The sequence below is a fragment of the Gavialis gangeticus genome, unplaced genomic scaffold (genome assembly GCF_001723915.1).
Source record: "Gavialis gangeticus isolate Ggan-Ray unplaced genomic scaffold, GavGan_comp1, whole genome shotgun sequence".
Taxonomy (NCBI): Eukaryota; Metazoa; Chordata; order Crocodylia; family Gavialidae; genus Gavialis; species Gavialis gangeticus.
The window spans coordinates 2,825,619-2,844,283 of NW_017728995.1; the positions used below are offsets into that span (position 1 = coordinate 2,825,619).

Sequence of the window (18,665 nt, forward strand, 5' to 3'; positions counted from 1 at the left end):
GTCGGGAGCTGGGGCTGGACAGGGCAGCCATGGGGGAGGCTGGGATAATGGGCAGGGAACAGGGGCTTGTGGCAGAACCCCCCATGCAATGTGGGACAGTGGGGATTGCCCCTCCACCTGGCAACAGCTGGTGAGTATGAGACTTTTTTTAAAAGACCCTGGGGCTGGGCAGGGCAGCCATGGGGGTGGGGGGGTTGGGACAGCGGGCGGGGGTCAGAGGGCACTCAGTGGGGATGGGGAGGCAGGCAGGGGATGGGGCATGGAAGGAGTCCCCTGTGGTCCCCTCCCCTTCCTCCAGCCCCCCTTTCCCCTTACCAGCACAGAGTCCAGGTCCAGCTCCGTGCAGCAGCCAGTGGGGACTGCTTGAATCTCCGAAGCTCTCTGAATCTTTTCCATATAGATTCAGAGAGCTTTGAATTGATTCTCACCTTTTACGTGGTCTCCCGATTTTATTCAGATTTGGAGATTCAGCGGCCAAATTGGGCCAAATCTCCTCCAAATCAAATCAGCACCTAAAGCTTTGCATAGCCCTACTAATTACCTTTCTACTGAATCTCCAGTTATACTATGTAAAGTGGAATAGCATCAGCGAAGGGGATTTAGTGCCCCTACCCCAAACCCAAAATAGCTTATAGTTTGGTGTGGCAGATAGCTTGATTTGAACTTTTTCAGCAGAAGTTGAGAGTTGAAGTTGGACTCACTCCTCCCCCCATCCAGTGTGAATACTTTAATCACTGAATAAGCAAGGACCTTTCTTCCCCTTCAGTCCTGTTATAGGGGAGAAAAATTACATTTACTCCCTAAAAGAAATGACAAAAGCATATAAATGCTGCAGAGCAGTCAAGGCTACCTTTCTGTAGGCCTGAGCATAAGAGGCCTACAGTACCTGAGTACCAAAGCCAGGCTGAGTATAAGATTCACCCTATCCTCAGTATTGCCTATTGACTTAGTTGATCCATTTCTTAAGCATCTAGCTCTCCACATACATTGAATGGGACTGTGGACTCTTCAATGGTGACCGAGCATCTAAAATTTAGGTATTGCTATGCTGAGCATTGGGAGGCCCAAATCATTTTGTAGATGTTGCCCTTTGTGCTTAAAGGGTTATCTTCTTATCATTTCAATTAGGAGTTCAGTTAAACATGTGAACATAATCTTAGTTCAGTATATAAAGTGTCAACTTAGGACCCTAACTGAAAAAAAATTCGGATTTGAAAATGTATTTAGGTATCTAAATAGACACAGATAGATACCCAGGAGGTTTTCACAAGTGCTCAGCCATATAACTTCCAGTGAAATCCCACAAGTGGCCATGAGCTTCATTAGACATCTAAACACCTTGAAAATTTTGCACTTTCCTCTGTAGGAGAAAGTGCTTTGGGGGACCATTTTTACTCCTGCACAAAACATCAGTGGGAAAAGGATCAAATGGTTCATTCAGGGCCTTGTTGCATGTTAATTTTAGGTGGCTCCTAGAGCACTTAACCCCTGGATTGCCACACATTAACACCTGACACTAGTTTTACACACTCTTTAGGCAATTTAAAGTTATGCCACTTCACCGTAGGTTTCTCTCTGATCCGTGTTACCCACCTTGTGTCACATTAATGTGTGGTCACTCTAGCCTTCACGTTAGTGTGAACACCATCTCCTCCCCGCCCCCCCGGCCCAGATGAGGCCTGCTGCCCTACGCCCCAGCACCCCAGATCCCTGCTCACTAACCCCCATACCCCAGCCCCCCACTTACTTCTGGCTGCCTTCATCGTCTGTCCCAGAGGTGCAAGCAAGGAAGTATTAACATGCCTGCCCAGACACTGCTCCCACCACCACTGCTGCTGCTGCTCTCTGGCCCAGGCTCAGTGCACTCTGGCCTAGGCTCAGGTGGTGGTGGGCGCCAGGAAGGCAGGTCAGCCCTTCCCTGCCTGTATCCCTGGGACAGGGATAAGTGAGGGAGGAGGGCAGAAGGAGGACCTCTTCTTCCTTACTTCCACAGGTAAGTGAGGAAAGAGGGCAGAAGGGGGACAGGGGAGGGACAGGGTACCCCCTGGGGCAGCAGGAGCATCAGGGAGCCTGGATTGGGCGGGGGGCAAGGATTCTTACCTTTCAGTCCTCCAGGCCCCTGCTGGTCTGCACGTGCTGACTGCTCCGAATTCAAGCTAGCACTAGCGCTGATCAACATTTGAGCAGCTCACAGTGTAATGTATAACAAGGCCCTCAGATTGAAGCACTCACTCATGTTATCTATTGGTAACCTGGTCGCTGTAGTGCTTTGTGGTTTTAACTGAATGAATAAACTGGGTTAAATAGTACAACAAGACTAGTAGATATATAAATGTTGAGGACAAGGCGCTGTTCAGCATTCCAGTGCAAACATAGAATTAATCAAAATTACCATATTCTGCAATGGAATTAATTTTGTTATGAAATTACAATCAATTAATATAGCAGATGCTTTAAATCAAATGCTGAAAGGCTAAGGAATGTCTGAATAAGGAAGTTCACTGTTTGGACAGTCTTATTAGTAAATTAAAGCACTTGAAGTTAAAATGAATATTAAGGACATAGAGAAATGATTATTTATTATTGGTAAGAGGGTCCTACAGCATTATGTATTCATATTTGCAAGTTATTGCACCATAGCTAGTATTTTCATTGCTGCCTTCTGTTCATTTGCTGCAATTCCCTTTCAAACTGTGTGTACTGGTTATAATGTTAATGGAGATAATGCAAAACTAAAATTTAAGCTAACTCAATCTTGATATTTCAGAGAGTCATTACAAAAATCTAGCAGTATATTTGGCATGTAGATACAATAAACTATGTAAAAACATAATAAATAGGGAAGCTGTATGAGGGCACAGTGTGCTCTAGCCACATCTCTGCAGTCTGAGTGACATCACTGAGTTTGCATGGGTGTAACTCAGAGCACTGTTACACTGGTTAGCTGATAGTTTGTACCTTGGGGCCACATTTTGCTCCATGTATTCTCGCAACTAGTCCCACTGTCTTCAGTGGCAATTAACAGGTGATGACACAAGAAGGATGTGGCCATAACATTAAATATCCTTCCTTTAAACCATCCTTCATGAATATTTTCATTCTGTTTTGTTACATAGCAGAATTAATTATTCCATTTTCCTCACAGCTTTAAACACATCTTCTTATACTGAAAGGCAATAACTTTCATGTCCTGCCTAGCATAAATTACTGATTTTTTCCCCACTAATGGCCTTTGGGATTGTGAAAAATCACTGCAACATGACCTACAATTCTGTATACCACTTAACAAGAGCTAAGAAAATAACATGTCATGCTATTCAAACACAACAGTGTCTCTTTGTTATTGCCATATTGCTTCAAGGAAACAGCATAGCAGTAGCTCCTATTGACTGTCTTTCAGAGAATTTCTGTGTCTACTTCGATTATGAGCTCTCTGTTCAACGCTTCCTGAGTCATTTATTTTTATTCATATCAGGGTAATCATCACATTTATCTAAATTAATTTAGATAAAATTGATCTAAATTGTATCTAAATGTATCTGACTGTAAATAAGGCGAGTCATTACAAAATAAAGGAGAGAGTCTTTTCAAAAACATTGATATGATGAAATATGAAAAAATGACTTTATAAACTAAAGTTTAATTTTAAAGTCTTTCTTTAGGAAACAAAAGATTGGCAAGTACAAAATTCACAATGTGGAACAAAAGCATTTTGCTAAGTAAATAAGTGGGATTGCCCAGTTACTGAAATTTGCAGACTAGAAACTGTGCGTGCCTAAAAATGCAGTACTCCTATTGGCACTGTGTTCTCTTTGAAGATTTTATCTGATGTGATCCCTAGTATTCTTATTTGTATTAAGGAGAGTGACAGGCTAGTCATCTAAGTATTGCTGACATTCTATCTCAGCCAAAGGGTCTACCCTTCCAACAAATTACAAGCAGTTAAAGTGTATCCTACAGCAAGAAATAATGTCAATCAGGCAGCCTCACATTTTTCTGGGGACTTTATGGACTATCTATAGTTGTTATACTCTCTCTAAATTCCACAATAAGTAAACAAACCTGCCAAAAATCTGAGTTGAAAGTCAGCACTTCATTTTCAGTTCACCCCACAATATATAAATGGTGGTCACAAAATCTCTACTGTCCTGACACTTAGGCAATACCAAAACACATGGGAGCAACGGGGATTGGTGGTAGTAAAGACCCAGAACTAGCTGTGAACAGTCAGATCACCTCTCTCCACAGAAAAATCCACCTAATATGGTCATGGGGAGAAATCTCCCAAAGGATCCAAACTTACCCAAGAAATCCTTCCCTCCCCCACCATCAAAGAATTGGCCTGCCAGAACCTGGTGGGTTTTCAGGGGTTAAAGGCATGAGTGCCACTATAGCCACTGGCAGACTACTTCCTTGGGCCACAAGTACCTCTGAGACCCTTGGGAAAAAAACAAGAACATACCCTCCTGCTATATTACATTATGGCCAGATTCAGAGAAGAACTAAAGGTCGTTCGGGTCTGGTCCCATTTTCAAACTGCAGTCTCCACTTTCTCCTTTAATATGCTCACTGACTCTTAGAGCAAACTCAGGGCAAACTGTGTGCTGAGGACCCCTTCTGGATGCAGATCAGAGAGCAAAGGCTAAACTAATTCCTCCCCTTTGTTCTTAACTATCCTGTATATCCCAATATAACTGCAGTGCTAGGATCATCCCAGATTTCTGAAAATGAATTTCTTGTATGGAGACAATACATTAAAGTACTTTCTTTACTCTGAAAATATACATATAGCTAAAAAAAAAGTTCTTTTGCAGAAAGGAAAAATGAATCAGTCGCATAAACCAGAATTTTAAAATAAGTCTAAGGAAAGCTTTCCTAATAATAGTAAAAAGACAAATAATGCTAGAGAAAAGTAAAGACAAGCTAACTATACCAGCACACAGTTCACTTAGCTTTCTTCCCCTCACTTAAGACTAGTTCTAATTGATCACTGTGCTATCGTATGATTTGATTGTGCTGACAGTTACATGCCACTGTTCCCATAATAACAACTTTTCTTCTTTGTTCAATGAAATTTGCTAATTACACGTGTGATGGGTTGTTTTAATTCTTTTCCCTTTTCAAATCCACCTTCCTGTTGCAATGCATGATGGGCAGGCTCAATATTGTGCATGACACCCGCTACAAGTGTTGGTAGGTGCCAGCTTTGTTTCTTGATTATCTTAAACCTGTGGTGCAGCTCACGGACCCTCAAAATCCACTGCTAGGTTTTAACTGATAGTTGTTGTGGCAGTCCATCTTCCCCAACTCCCTGCACTAACACCTGTCAATTAAATGCAATCATTTTATTTAATTGACATGGACACATAGATGTTGTTTACTATGTATAGTAGCTTTCTGAATTGCTTGGTGGATTTTGATTGGACTATGAGTTCCAGTGTTCAGAAACTATCTTATGTTAAGTAACATATTGTATCTTACTATTGTATTTAAGCAATACATTTTCCTTTAAACTGATTAATTGTAGCTTGTAGTAAATACGTGGGGTGGATTTTTTTACTTTTTATTCAGATGTAAGTCATAAATGTAAGGGCATTTTAAAATTCTTGTTTTGATTTTGTATTGAAATGGGTAAGCTTGTTTGTCTTGATTTTCCTGATTTGATGGTAACAAGCATTTTCCCCTTTTTTCTCTTTCATTTCCCTCCCCACCCCGCCCCTGGAATGTTGTCCTGCTTTTGCACTGTGATTGCATGTCACTCGCTGGCAATGATGTCTCGTCACATGGCTTCTTGCTGTGATAAATACCATGCTCAATTATTCTACCACATGTTGCCATGGTTCCCATACTGCTACACTCTTCTGTATGTTTGCTTTATATGATTTTCCTTCCGAAAGTTCCCATGGTGCACGGTGCTACGCCAGCCACTGTGTCTGCAGCAACAACATCTGCCACAAGTGTTCCCTTCGCTGCAACAGCCACAGCCAACCAGGTTTGCTAATTTACAGCTTTGTTCCTTAAAAACAACTTGAAATTGGTGCTTTTAATGAGCATGGGGGTTTTGATTTTACCTCTTGTTGGCCTACACATTCTCTCTAAGATCTGCAGCCTAGCTTAATAAGCCTTTATCCATGCTCAAATGGTGCTGCAGCTCCATTTCTGATGCTAAAAATATCTGACATGAGATTATCTGATTCAGTCTTAACTTATAGGCCATGCTGCTTATTTCTGCTCTCGCATATTTAAAAAGTCAGGGATGATACACAAGAAAGCTTTTTTTTCTGTGTACACAAAGCCTCCATTTCCTTTCACATTCCAATCAAAGCCAATGGAAGCTGGGTGCAGAGGGATTGCAGGATCAGGATTTTAGTAGTCTGAACATGTTCTGACTCTCTTCAGCTCTTCCAAGAGCAAAACAAAAACATTGTGATTGGGCCACACAGGAACATGCTTGCAAGCCTTTGTTCAAATTTTTGAATTAGGGAAATACCTGATGAGTTTTACCATGGACAAACTTTAACTAATGCAGTGTCCATTAAAAACCTAATCAAATTCTTTCTAGGCAGCTACCATGAATATTGCCATAGCTGGGTATAAAATAGGAACAGGAATTGTGTTTAACTCCCATCCCTTCTGACTGATGCTTCATCTACATTGTTCTTAGATTACCAAAAACTCAAATTTGTTTTTATTCTTGTACTTCAGAATGTAAAAGACTAAAAGCATCCGAGAGACCAGTGCACAACTCCTTTATTCAAATGTATTCTGACATGAATTTTACATGTTTGTACTAGGCCTTTAGAATTATTGCCTGCTATTACTGGGTGCATCTACATGTGCAATTAATGTCCCTTAATTTTCTTTGCAGAAAATTCAGGAACATTAAACTATGCCCCTGCATACATGTTAAAGTGTGCCCGCTGGAAGCACATTGGCTCCCAATGGAAGCAGTTAACTCCAGGGCTGCTCCTGCCCTGGTCTGCACCACTTCAGCAACCAGGAGGAGCCCCAGACTCCCTCAGGTGCCAAGCTATGGGTGGCAGGGGGCACAGGGGCTGGTCCCAATTCCCACATGGCCAGAAGAGCTGTCCTGGCAGCCAGGACTGCTGCATTCCAGCCACATGGAGATCAGCAGCCAGGGTTGCTGCAGGACCCGGTCTCCACGTGGCTAGGAGAGCTGTCCCAGCAGCTGGGACTGCTGCATCCCAGTCATGTGGAGATTAAGTCAACCCAGCCACATAGAGATTGGGTCCCACAGCAATCCCAACTGGAGATCGCTGTGTGTCTGGGACAGCTCTCCCGGTTCCCGATCCCCATGTGGCAGGGAGACAGCTGCCCCTGTAGCCAGCACAGCTCCCTGCTGCATTGGGGCTTAGGCAGGTAGCAGTGTACCTCTGCTGCCTGAGCTGACTAGGAGCAAATTGCTCCTGGCCAGTGTCTACACATGTGCTACTGTGCAGTAGCTAATGTGCCATTAATCTAGTACCTATATTTCCTGGAACTAGCAAATGATGCATTAGCCTAATGTACTGCACACGTGTAGACAGTGACACTTTACTGCTCATTAGATTAATGCATCTCATGTGGACACACCCACTGTCCAGAAAATGTGATACCAAATGCTGGGTAGCTAGGGCTCTACATGAATTCAGTGGGAGTCCTATATATTCCTTTAGCATTTAGAGCAAAAGGGACTTTTGTTCAGCCACAAAATTCTGTGCGCTATTTTGCAGTTTCAGTTGATTGCCAGGGTCATTAAGTGATGGTATAGAAGGGCTGGCTTTAAAAAGTTCCTGCCTTTGATGCAAGTCTGCTCCAGTCATTATGCCAACTTGGAGGATTCAAAATCCTACCATAAAAGGCAAACAAGTCTGCAGGTGCAATCAGATCCAGATGCATAAATAAAAATACACCTTCAGGCAACTGTTCTTATGACAGCTGCAGTTAATTGCACCTGTAAAACTGGATGCTGGTTTTAGAAATCCTGAGCCCATTCCTGTGAAGTGCCAAAGCTCTTCCATCAGGGTGTTGTGTGCTACCCATTGCAGTGAAACCTATAGGGTGGAATGTATTTAGTGTCTTTCAGGGCTAGACCCAGAGCCTTGCTATCAGCCTTGAGCATCTTGTACGTTAATATTTGATGCCAAGCCAACTATAAAGCCTTTGGTGGTATATACAGTAACTAGATTCTCAAAAACATCATGCCTGAGAATTGCATCACTGCAGTGATTTATAACAATGAATCTTAAAGTCCCAGAAAAAGATTAGGCATTTTAACCAAATACTGTTTAGTTTCCACAGCAGTTGGATGTAGTTTCCAATATTTCTGATCAAGTAACAGTTTGTTCTAGTGAAAAATATTGCAATTGAGGGACCAAGTCTTTTGAAAATTTGGATCAGAAAAGGAATTAAAATCCCAGAAAACTCATTTACAAAAACAATTACCTATGTGTAAGTGTCAGCTAAGTAAATAACCATCAGAAATATGTAAACAGTATGAGTAATTTCATTCACAATTCAAGTAACCTTAAGTCATTTGAGTTGTGTACCCAACATATGTCCATAAAATTCCTAGAATAAACAAAGCCACAGAAAAAAAAAAGATTTCTTAAATGTCTTTTCTATGTCTAAGCTGCTATGCATTCCCCCAGATAGATAATGGGGAAACTTGCTGTTGTAGAATCTGACCATTTCATGCCTGTTCTCCCTGGACCCCTCATAACACACTTCAGTAAAGTATTGCAGCCAAACCTCAATATATACATATATAGCAATATATGTATATAATATTTAAGCAATGCTGAAATGATTTAATGCCACACGTGCAATGTGCATGCATGCATAAGGTCTTAAGATCTGGCCCTTCATCTTCATTGACTGGTGTTGAAGGTCCTTGGTATGTTTTGACAGCACTATCCCTGATGCTTCTACACAGTTGGGTGCAACATCTTCTCCTGCAGCAGTAGAAAAAATGGTATGAAAAGCTTCATTATGCTTGGAGCACATTTCTGGGCTAGTTGGAAATGCTGTAAAATTATATGAAAAGTAAAGCAAGGATGTAAGGGCTGGAAAGATCCACCACTAAAACATTCTGCTTAGTGATTAGTTAAGAAAAAAAACTCCACCCTTCCTTTCTTCTGTGGAGCTATGTGTATGACAAACTGAGAGGGGATATTATCTGTTCAAGTTCCACAGCTCTTTACAACATCTAAGTCAGGATTATGACATAGTGCTGGACCTGGTTTTCTGTACATAAGTGCACCTGTTCTCTGCCTCAGTCTGACTCCCTGCCTCTTGTTGCGGTGCGGGTTTAATACTGCTCGTTTAACATCTGTAGTTCACTTCGAACAGTCTTGTTTTTCTCATTAAGTTCTCTATCCTGCAAGGCCTGTGTATGTGCACTCCCATTGACTTTAATTTATGTTAAACCTTGGAGGGCCTGCAGGATTGGACTCCAGGAAAGAGCTGTCTAACTTGTGTCTTGATTTGCTATTTGTGCTCTTTGTAATTGTTATATTGTCAGTTTCATTTTTAAAGCTAATCTTACGGAAAACACACTGTTGACGAGTGGTCAGAGAGCTGTGTAGATGAGTCCTGTTTACAAAGGCCAACATTGTAAAAATAAATTGCTAATTTAGAGAATCTTTGTTTTTTCAGTGCCCAACTCAGAACCTACTTCCTGGTTTTCACAGGCGGCAAGAATACACGGTGTAGGTAATCTGTGAATTTGTACCACCTGTGAAAAAACAGATGCAAGGCATCTTGGTTTGGCACCCAGAGACTAATTTAGCAAACACTCCTCAAAATCTGGCTGTGGTGTTTGTTTCAAATGACTTAGTAAAATACCCAAATCATTGAACTTTGTGTAGGCCAACAAAAAGGGCTCCTTTCAATGACTGCACTGCATGAACTTCTGTAGATTTTAACTTCTCTTACTTTCTAAACAACCAATAATACTTATATACATCAGTCAAGTGTACCTACCACAATGTTTTTTTCAGTTTTAACTGGCTTTTGTAGCACTTCAGTTTACTGTAACATATACTGTAGTTACAATGTAAAATCCACCACCTCACAGCTGATTGTTGCTTTTTCTGAACTACTGTAATGTTTGATAGTAAAATGCGTTTTCTCCTGGTTGACGTGTTGCACATATTATTCATTGTTTACATTTTTTACCTATAGATACCCATAATATCTGCGGAACATCTGACTAGCCACAAATATGTTACACAGATGTAGACATTTTGTCATCAAACAGTAAGTTTTTGATGTGTTGCTTCCACAGTTTTCATGCTCTTTGTGTCTGGGAATAACTTGTCTTTTACTGAGACATATTGTTTTTGAAGGAGAATTTTTTTTAAAGTGTTGTAGAAGCTCTTTTGACATGGGTTTCTTTGATACTAACTTCTGTGTGATGGGGGCCATAGCTTTTATGTAGAATTGTTTTTTTGGTTTGGTTTTTTTTTTAAACAGCGGATTACAGAAACTGGACAAATATCAGTGATGCAAGTTAGTGGTTTCAGTCCAGTACATCAGAGGCAGTATTGCCAAACTGCCATATATTTGGTACTGATAGCACTTTTGCTGGCACTGCCGGCAAAGAGGCCAGTGGTTAACTACCCTCCTTCCAGAAACATATGAGCCTAGTAGCCTGTGATTTATAAAACTGACAGACAGTCCTGCTTGGTGCTTGCACTGGTAAAGAGATCTGGATCCCCAAGGACATAAACTCTGTACCTGCTGCCATGCCGATTCTGCTTGCCTCTTGGATGCTAAGTCAGAGGCTTTGTCCACAGTATAAGAATGATGGTTCACCTTGGGCAACCAGTGTGCCTGCAGACTTCCTGGGTGCCAGTGGCCTTACAGAGGATACAGAGCTCTTTTCGGTTGTCAGGGGGCATGGGATGTAGCAAACTCAGTTCCTTTATATCTATTATCATCTGCTTACTGGACATAAAAGATACAGCAGTGATTAAGTTTAAATTAATAGCATTCATAATCTAAAGCACACAAAAGACCTTTTTGAGAAGCAAGCCCATCTCGTTAGAAGTGTCTGACTTTGAGACGGTGCCAGGTGTGTTCAAATTGCCGTGCTTTGTTAGCTTCTGGAAGCCTCGGGTCAACATCTGCTCACTCATTTTGGCAGGAGCAGGGAAGAGGAACCCAGTAAGCCCCATATATGCCAGTGAGTCAGCAGTAATTAAACTGTTTCTTCCTGTAGAATTTAAGCACCCATTGAAAGGCTGAATCGGGTGGAGAATCCTGCCATCCCATTAGTTTAGGCTTATTTGTTTGATGCCTTCCACTGCCCTAAAAAGACAGCATAAGCTGGGGAAAAATAACTTGCGAGCCTGCCAGACTTGGTAGGGTGGGAATCACATCATGCCAGTCTGGAGTGAAATCTTTTATTAATAAATCCAGAATCTATAAAACAAAAGGATTCTTTTAGGGACTGCACTACTTCATATATACCAGGGGTCAGCAACATTTTTGGGCAGAGTGCCAAAAAAACCCATGACCTCAACTTGTAAGAAGTTGGCATGCCAGGGGCAGATAGTGGGGGAGCCACAAGGGGCCTGGTCCTTGTTGTGGCACTGCAGTTCTGGCCCCTTCTCCGCTATCTGCCCCAGATCACACGTACCAAGCAAAATGCCTTGAAGTGCTACACTCTGGCACCCATGCCGGGGGTTGCCTACCTCTGATATATACTGTGGGCCATAAATAGGGCACCTGGCTATACTGAGGCTTTCTTCTGAAAGAGCTGTTTAATCACAAAATTTGCAAAATTCTGTAAATGAGAATTAGAGTTTAATTATTAGTCTAACTAAGCCCTGGATTCCTTGGAGCAGAGACTGCCAAATTATAGTAAGTTATGGGAGGTATTTTTGTGATATAGGTTACAGAAAAGTGAGAGGTCATGTGGAGAATGCAAATTCAATTTATATTTGCATAGTTTGGGGTTGAACTACAATCAGCTTCTCATAATTTAGCCTCTTTCCTTGCAGACAGGCTTTTAGTTGGTTTCACTTGTCTCTGTTTCTGAGATTTTTTTTCCTGCATTTTCAATCATGAAATCTTAGTTTATATTTATGACATATGAGCTCTCTGTTTTGGTTTAGCCTTATAGAATTTCTCATCCAACTATGCTAGGATAACTTAATAGCTTCTGGAAGGAAATATATGCCTTCATTTCCACCTCTTTCTCCATTACAGAGCTACCATCTACTCTTCAGGTTTAAGTGGAATATAATGTATTGTTTACTCTGTCCTCACAACTGGTTTCATTTATGGTCATACCCTACATATAAATAAATCATAGCTCTGCGTGTTTCTGGATAGCCACTTGATTATTAGCTTTCTTCAGCCAAGAAAAAAGTTTATTCATGACATTAGTTGATGTTTAAGCCCAACGTAAGAGAACAAATTGACTTTTATTAGTATATGTTTAGGATTGGGAATCCAAAAAAGATGACAAAGCTGGTAGGGAAATACAGATCGCCCAAGCGAGGGACTAACAAGCGAGGGATAGGGATGGGGATGAGGGGGGGAATGCAACTAGGTTACAGGAGATACAAAGTTAGCCGTCTAAGCCCGGGGGAACCTACTACTTGTACCTACTACTTGCAAATCTTAACCCTAACAGGGTTTATCAGTGCATATATAGTCCGGTCATATTTTTTTAAAAACTCACTCTAAGCTATTTGGCTAAATATGAACCTATAATGAATTCTCCAGGTTAATTGGCAACCGTCGATCCTCCTGGATCATGGTATATGCATGAGGGCCACCCAGACCTTCAATGCATGTGCCTGGGCAGGAATTTTTGGAGGAAATTCCATCCTCCCTTTAGGCCACTAAGACAGAATCCAAAGACCAGACTGAGTCCAGATGTTTGGTGCCTCCATGGCTGTAGTTGTATAAGTGTCTGGGAATTGAACCCAGGTCTCCTGTGTGGTAGACCCAGGTTAATTATAGAGTGCCTAAAAGCTATTTCCAATTATGCCCTCCCCTTATTAATTTCCTCACTGCATTCTCTCTAAATCATATATATAATTAATTATTCCTCCCACAGACCATTGCCTCCTGCAATTTAGCATCTCATTTTTATTATCTACAGCTTTCCTATTTCTGTTGTTTTCTTAAAGAGATGGTTTCACCGTAGCCAAATACACTATTTAACCTGACAGTGTGGTTATTTATTTGTTAAAATAGAATCATAATTTTCTTCTCATTTGTGGCCAGGGATATAATTTTCATAAGGATGTAAATGACTTTGCAGTCCAAATTCCATTTTCAAAGAGACTTAAGCACTCTGCTTCTCAGCATAATTAATTTGCCAAGTTGCAGCATGGCCTGTTGCTGTTTCTTGTTCTGAAGTTAGCACACACAGACCTAACCTGAAGTACCCTGCTGAGCACTACCTGGCATTAAACAGACATACTTGTACAGCCCAAATCCCAAAATAATTTATTTAGGCATGTTTCGTGTGTCTTATGAAATTAATTGGTGTTTACCAATTGCTGTCATTGAAGAGGATGTGGACTTCCGGTGTTTTTAAAATGTTACCCAAATTCTTGCTGCCACCAAACTCAATGTTACTGGCTGCATTTGTCAGTGGTATCAAGGTATGGTCCTAAGTAAAACCCCAATAACTAATTAGTACTCTGTTAATCCTGAAGCTTTAGTAGCTATAGGGGTGAGGAGGGCCAGGCAGGAAATATGGCTCGATCATGATGGCATTCTAGTTTCATAAATAATTTCATCATTACACAATAATGTCTGTAAAACATATCTTTGTTATGAATATATTATTTGGGAAATAGTACTGTTTACATTTGGTATACAAAACTCCATTGGCATAACTAGGGCCGAGTGACTGGGAAAACTGCTGGGGTGCCCAGCCTCATCGCTATGCTGGTGCAAAAGTCCTTTTAATTTCGGTGACAGATTCCCCTCGTGCTGAAACTGCAAGACTGTGCCCATAAGGTACTTAAAGGGAATAAATGAACATGCTAAATTTCTTTCCTTTCTTTTTCCTTTTCTAGATCATACTAAAGAGAAAGAGGACAGTGTGCTTGGGTAAAGGAAAGGACAAGATCATTAGCCATAATGTATATACCGTCAAGAAACACACCGAAACTCCCTCAGCAGTAAGACGTCCACACATTGCATGTTAACAAGAAGAAACAAGAACTTGGAAATCCACTGCACACTGTTGCCTATATACTTTGTACATTGAATTGATATTTGTGCTGAGGTGATCTTATTGTCTAAAACTACAACATTGTCTATCTTTTCTAGCACAGAAGTATGCATATATATATTTAGATATGCATATGTAGTCTATTTCCTACATACTCATGTAAGTCATCTTGAAAAGACAGACTATGATGTAATCATAAATCTATTATGTATTGGTACGTCTGTAGACCAAGATATAATTTTTTTAAGTAAGTTTATTTCTTTCAAGGTTTACAAATAACAAAGGTGCACCTTGTATTTAAAATTGCCATTATAGATGAGAGCGTGCATGCACAGTAATTTTTGTTTAAGAGTAATATTTTTAATGTAATAGATTGTAAGAAGTGGTAAGAGAGGTATCTGACAGAGATGAATGTGCCAAGCAAAACCACAACTGTGTATATTTTAAAGCACATCAATGGCTTTAAGTACCATGTTGTAAAGGATTCTCATGAAGTGCCATAGACTGTACATCAAATTAGAGTATTATTTCTGCAGTGTTATTTTTCAGAGCCACATTTTTGCTTATTTTGTTAGTACTGATCAGTCAAAGGGCACCATTCTGTTTCAAAACCAAAGTTGTCTCAGAAATGGCCAATTCTACCTTACATAACAGTAGACAGCACAAGAAAGGTATTTTATCGATACAAATTAACTTAACACATACTGGACATATACACATATATAAACTATTTTAAGACATTGTAATGTAATATTTATGCATATTATACCATATAACACGATATACAAAAGGGAAAAGCCATTTCTGAGACACAATAACAAACGTTTGAGGAACTTATTTTGCTTCTATTTATAGCCTCTGTCAAAAGTCAAAAGACTATAAATGCTTTGCAGAGATGGGTTTCACTTTTGCTTAAATGCTTCATCAAAGTCACGCTTCAAAACGGTGACTCTAAACAAAGAAGAAAGAAGCACTGACATCAGCCGCATGACAAACCAAAATATGAAAAAAATGGAGATGTTAATTAGTGTAGAAATTGGGTGGGTTAAATACTTGGGTGAGTTTTATATGTGATTTTTTTTTTGTTCAGATTAACTGCTTATAGCCTTAGAAAGCCTTTACAAAATAAAATAAAAAATAGATGTGCATTCAAGTTTTTAAGAATGGATTCATCCAAAGGAATTCCTTTTTGTGGTTTGGATGTTGCAGCTAGTAAAGGATATTTTTGCTCTGTTCAGCAAACTGCTGAAGTGGGGGCCAGGTCACTGGTAGTATAGTGTGGAGTGGAAGAAGTGAGAGTTCAGTTCTAGAACTTTCCATACTTCCAAGTTTACTGCAAGTTTTTATGCTTGAGAGAGATGCTTTCTAGTATAAGAATGATGTGTTGATTTTACTGATTGTACTGTACATCTATTAAAGCCTTAGATTATTACATTACGGGTTAAAACCCATACCAATGTAATTTCAATCGTGTTAAGAAAGTATAGGTGACTTCACATGTTATTGTAGTTACTTACATTATAGAATATTACTTATTTTTCTTGTTAAAAATGTAGTTTTTATTTCTTACATTTATTAGATTGTTTTCATTTTCTATTACCAGTTGAATACTGTTTCAGTTTATAGAATTTTGTTTTATTAGATTTTACTGATGACTTTTCCAAAATACAAAAAAAATAAATAAAAATGTAGGTTTTTTTTCTTCATAACATACTCAGTTTTGAATTTACATGTAGTGTCATATGAGTATTCGTATTGTTAACTAAATGATTTATATTTTACTGATTTAATATTACAATGTAAGAATGTCAGTCATTGTTAGTTCTTGTCTAGTTTTCATTAAAAGAACAAAGATCTTTTATATGGATATCTTATAATTATATAATCATTGCTAAGTAAGAAGTTAAGTTGTTGCTATCGCAACAATCCTGGCAGACAATTGAGTAATATTTTGATGATTTATTTTGTTTGTAATTAGTTATTATAAGAAAATCTAGTTCCTAGATATTAGAATAAAATTTATTTTCTACTGTATCCATTTCAAATGTTAAAATATTGTTTAAATATTTTTTGAAATCCCTGAATATCAGGCCTTGTTATAAATAAGCTGCATAATCAATAGATCAAGGGACTTTTTGTTTTGATAATCCAAATACTCAAAGTTTACGTAACAAGAATTATAGCGTGTGTGCAAACTCTTGAGGGTTGATTATGCTGCAGTTTAGCATGTGGGAACGTATAGAGAGAAGGTTGACTTTTTGCACTTCTGTATATAGTCAAAAAAGAGAGAAACCTGTATAATAGTAAGATCTTATTTTGAATAAAAATGTCTATAATTACAAGGAGTTTTGTTAAGGCTAATAAAAATGACAGGCTGAACAAAATTGCTTGCAAAAGTGGCACAGAGTTAGCACTCCATACCCCTTCAAAAAGTTGCTTTGCTTTATGTGGACAGCTTGTAGTTTGCCAGGATTTTTTCAGCTGGAAAGATATGCCATCCTTCCAAGATCTCATGACTGACAAAAATTCCACTGGGTCAAATCTGCCTGAAAATCATTACTAAAATATATATATATCTATCTCTCTCTCTCTCTCTCTATATATATATATAGAGAGAGAGAGAGAGAGAGAGAGAGAGAGAGAGAGAGAGAGAGAGAGAGAGAGAGAGAGAGAGAGAGAGAGAGAGAGAGAGAGAGAGAGAGAGAGAGAGAGAGAGAGAGAGAGAGAGAGAGAGAGAGAGAGAGAGAGAGAGAGAGAGAGAGAGAGAGAGAGAGAGAGAGAGATATATATATATTTTTGTTTCTATCTCTCTCTCTATATATATATATAGAGAGAGAGAGAGAGAGAGATATATCTATAAAAAAATTTAAAAAGCAGGTACTTCAAACCATCAAGGTGAAATCATGGATCAAATATTCCGTACATTATTCAAAAACTACTGCATGTTTAAAGTATCAAAAAAGAACTATATTAAGAATATTATACTATTCAAACCAGTTTGACAATTTCAGTGGTTTATTGTTCACAAAAAAACCTTCAAAACAAATATTGACTTTCACAAAAAGAGTTAAATCATGAACAGGCAAACCAAACAGCACACCGTAGCTGTAGTTGTTATGTGATTATTTTTTATTGCTGTAGTGGTCCTGTTCTTTTAGCAGGTGAAAAAATAAACCTATCAGATTTTACCGTTTTAATGGAAAGCACTCAAGAAACCATGTAATTTTATAAGCCAAAGCTGGAAAGAAAAAATGATTAGGCCATTATATTATCTGGCATCTCCAGTATTTATATTGAATAATTAATAACGTTGCACTTACTTGCAACCCTGCAACTTTCATCTGCTGAAAGGACAGATGTGCTTGGTTTTACTATTATGTAATCACAAACTTACTTTTTGCTTGTAGTTGCTCCAAATTATGTACTCTGTCCTGGGCTGCAATTTGTTTTTATGCTTATTTTATTATTACTGCTATAGTTGACCTTGCTGTATGGAAAAATAAAGTGAAATTGCCCTAATAAAACTTCTCTTTCTTAATTATATTTTTCTATTTCAGGTTAAAAATTACATTATTTTGTTTTGTGTGTGTGTTTTTAATGTATTCACATGTGTTTGTGTCTGAGGGAAAATAATTTAATTGAAAAAGCTTTAACTGTCTGTATCGTTTTTGTTTTTCTTACGTACTTCATGTTAAATATACAATACATGCCATGAAACACAACTCTAGTCTATTATGTCTAAGTCAGGTATTAGCAGTCCTTTGCAGACCTATGTTGTGCATTACTGAAAATTAATTTCTCTGAGTTCCTAACCTTATTTACCATGTCATAGATTTTAAATTCCACAAGATAGCATTATGATTCTCTAGTCTTATTTCCTGCACAATGTAAGCCTAGGAACATTATCCAATAATTTCTGTATGAATTTCATAACTACTATTTGAGTTGTGGCCTATCACGGGCCATCCTGACCTAAAGAATTCTAATGATGGAGAATCCACCACATGTCTGGCAATGCTTATATAATTTGTCCCTTAAAAACTGGAACGTCAGTTATTTTGAATTTACCTAGCTTCAGCTTTCAACCTTCGGAACCTTCAGTAGACATACAAGTCACCATAATGTTCAATAAAGCTAAGTCCTAGCTCTATAGATTGCAAATGCAGTCTTGCAGTTTTTTTTCGTACATGCAGAAAATATGATAAAAGATATTAGTAGGAAAATATAGGTAAATGAAACCAGGGAGAGTGAGCTTTCAGTCTAATAGCCAAAACACATGGATGTAGAACTCATGTACTGAACTTCAAGGCCCAAGTCTGTGCCCCACAGAGAAACAAGACCCACATACTTGCCTCTATTCCACGTGTGTTCAGGCCAGGAAATTAGGCATCAAACATTGTTTCAAGGGGTCCTGAGCTCATTCCCCAGCACCACTCTCAAGTTATCTTAGCACTCAAAT

At 39.1% G+C, this 18,665-nt stretch overlaps 1 protein-coding gene across 17 annotated transcripts in view; it reads left to right on the forward strand.

Moving 5' to 3' along the window:
• The window catches only part of MBNL1 (muscleblind like splicing regulator 1), a 227,492-nt gene extending 210,727 nt beyond the window's left edge, over positions 1-16,765 (forward strand). For 11 of the 17 annotated variants that reach the window (XM_019503152.1, XM_019503166.1, XM_019503150.1 and 8 more), the window contains 4 exons: positions 5,158-5,193; positions 5,898-5,992; positions 10,186-10,260; positions 14,049-16,765. In XM_019503152.1, coding sequence (XP_019358697.1) covers positions 5,158-5,193; positions 5,898-5,992; positions 10,186-10,242 — 188 coding nt within the window. In that variant the 3' untranslated portion in view covers positions 10,243-10,260; positions 14,049-16,765. The remainder of the gene's footprint in view (positions 1-5,157; positions 5,194-5,897; positions 5,993-10,185; positions 10,261-14,048) is intronic. The other 6 variants (XM_019503153.1, XM_019503156.1, XM_019503160.1 and 3 more) reach the window with 3 other exon arrangements.
• The last annotated feature ends 1,900 nt before the right edge of the window (positions 16,766-18,665 follow it).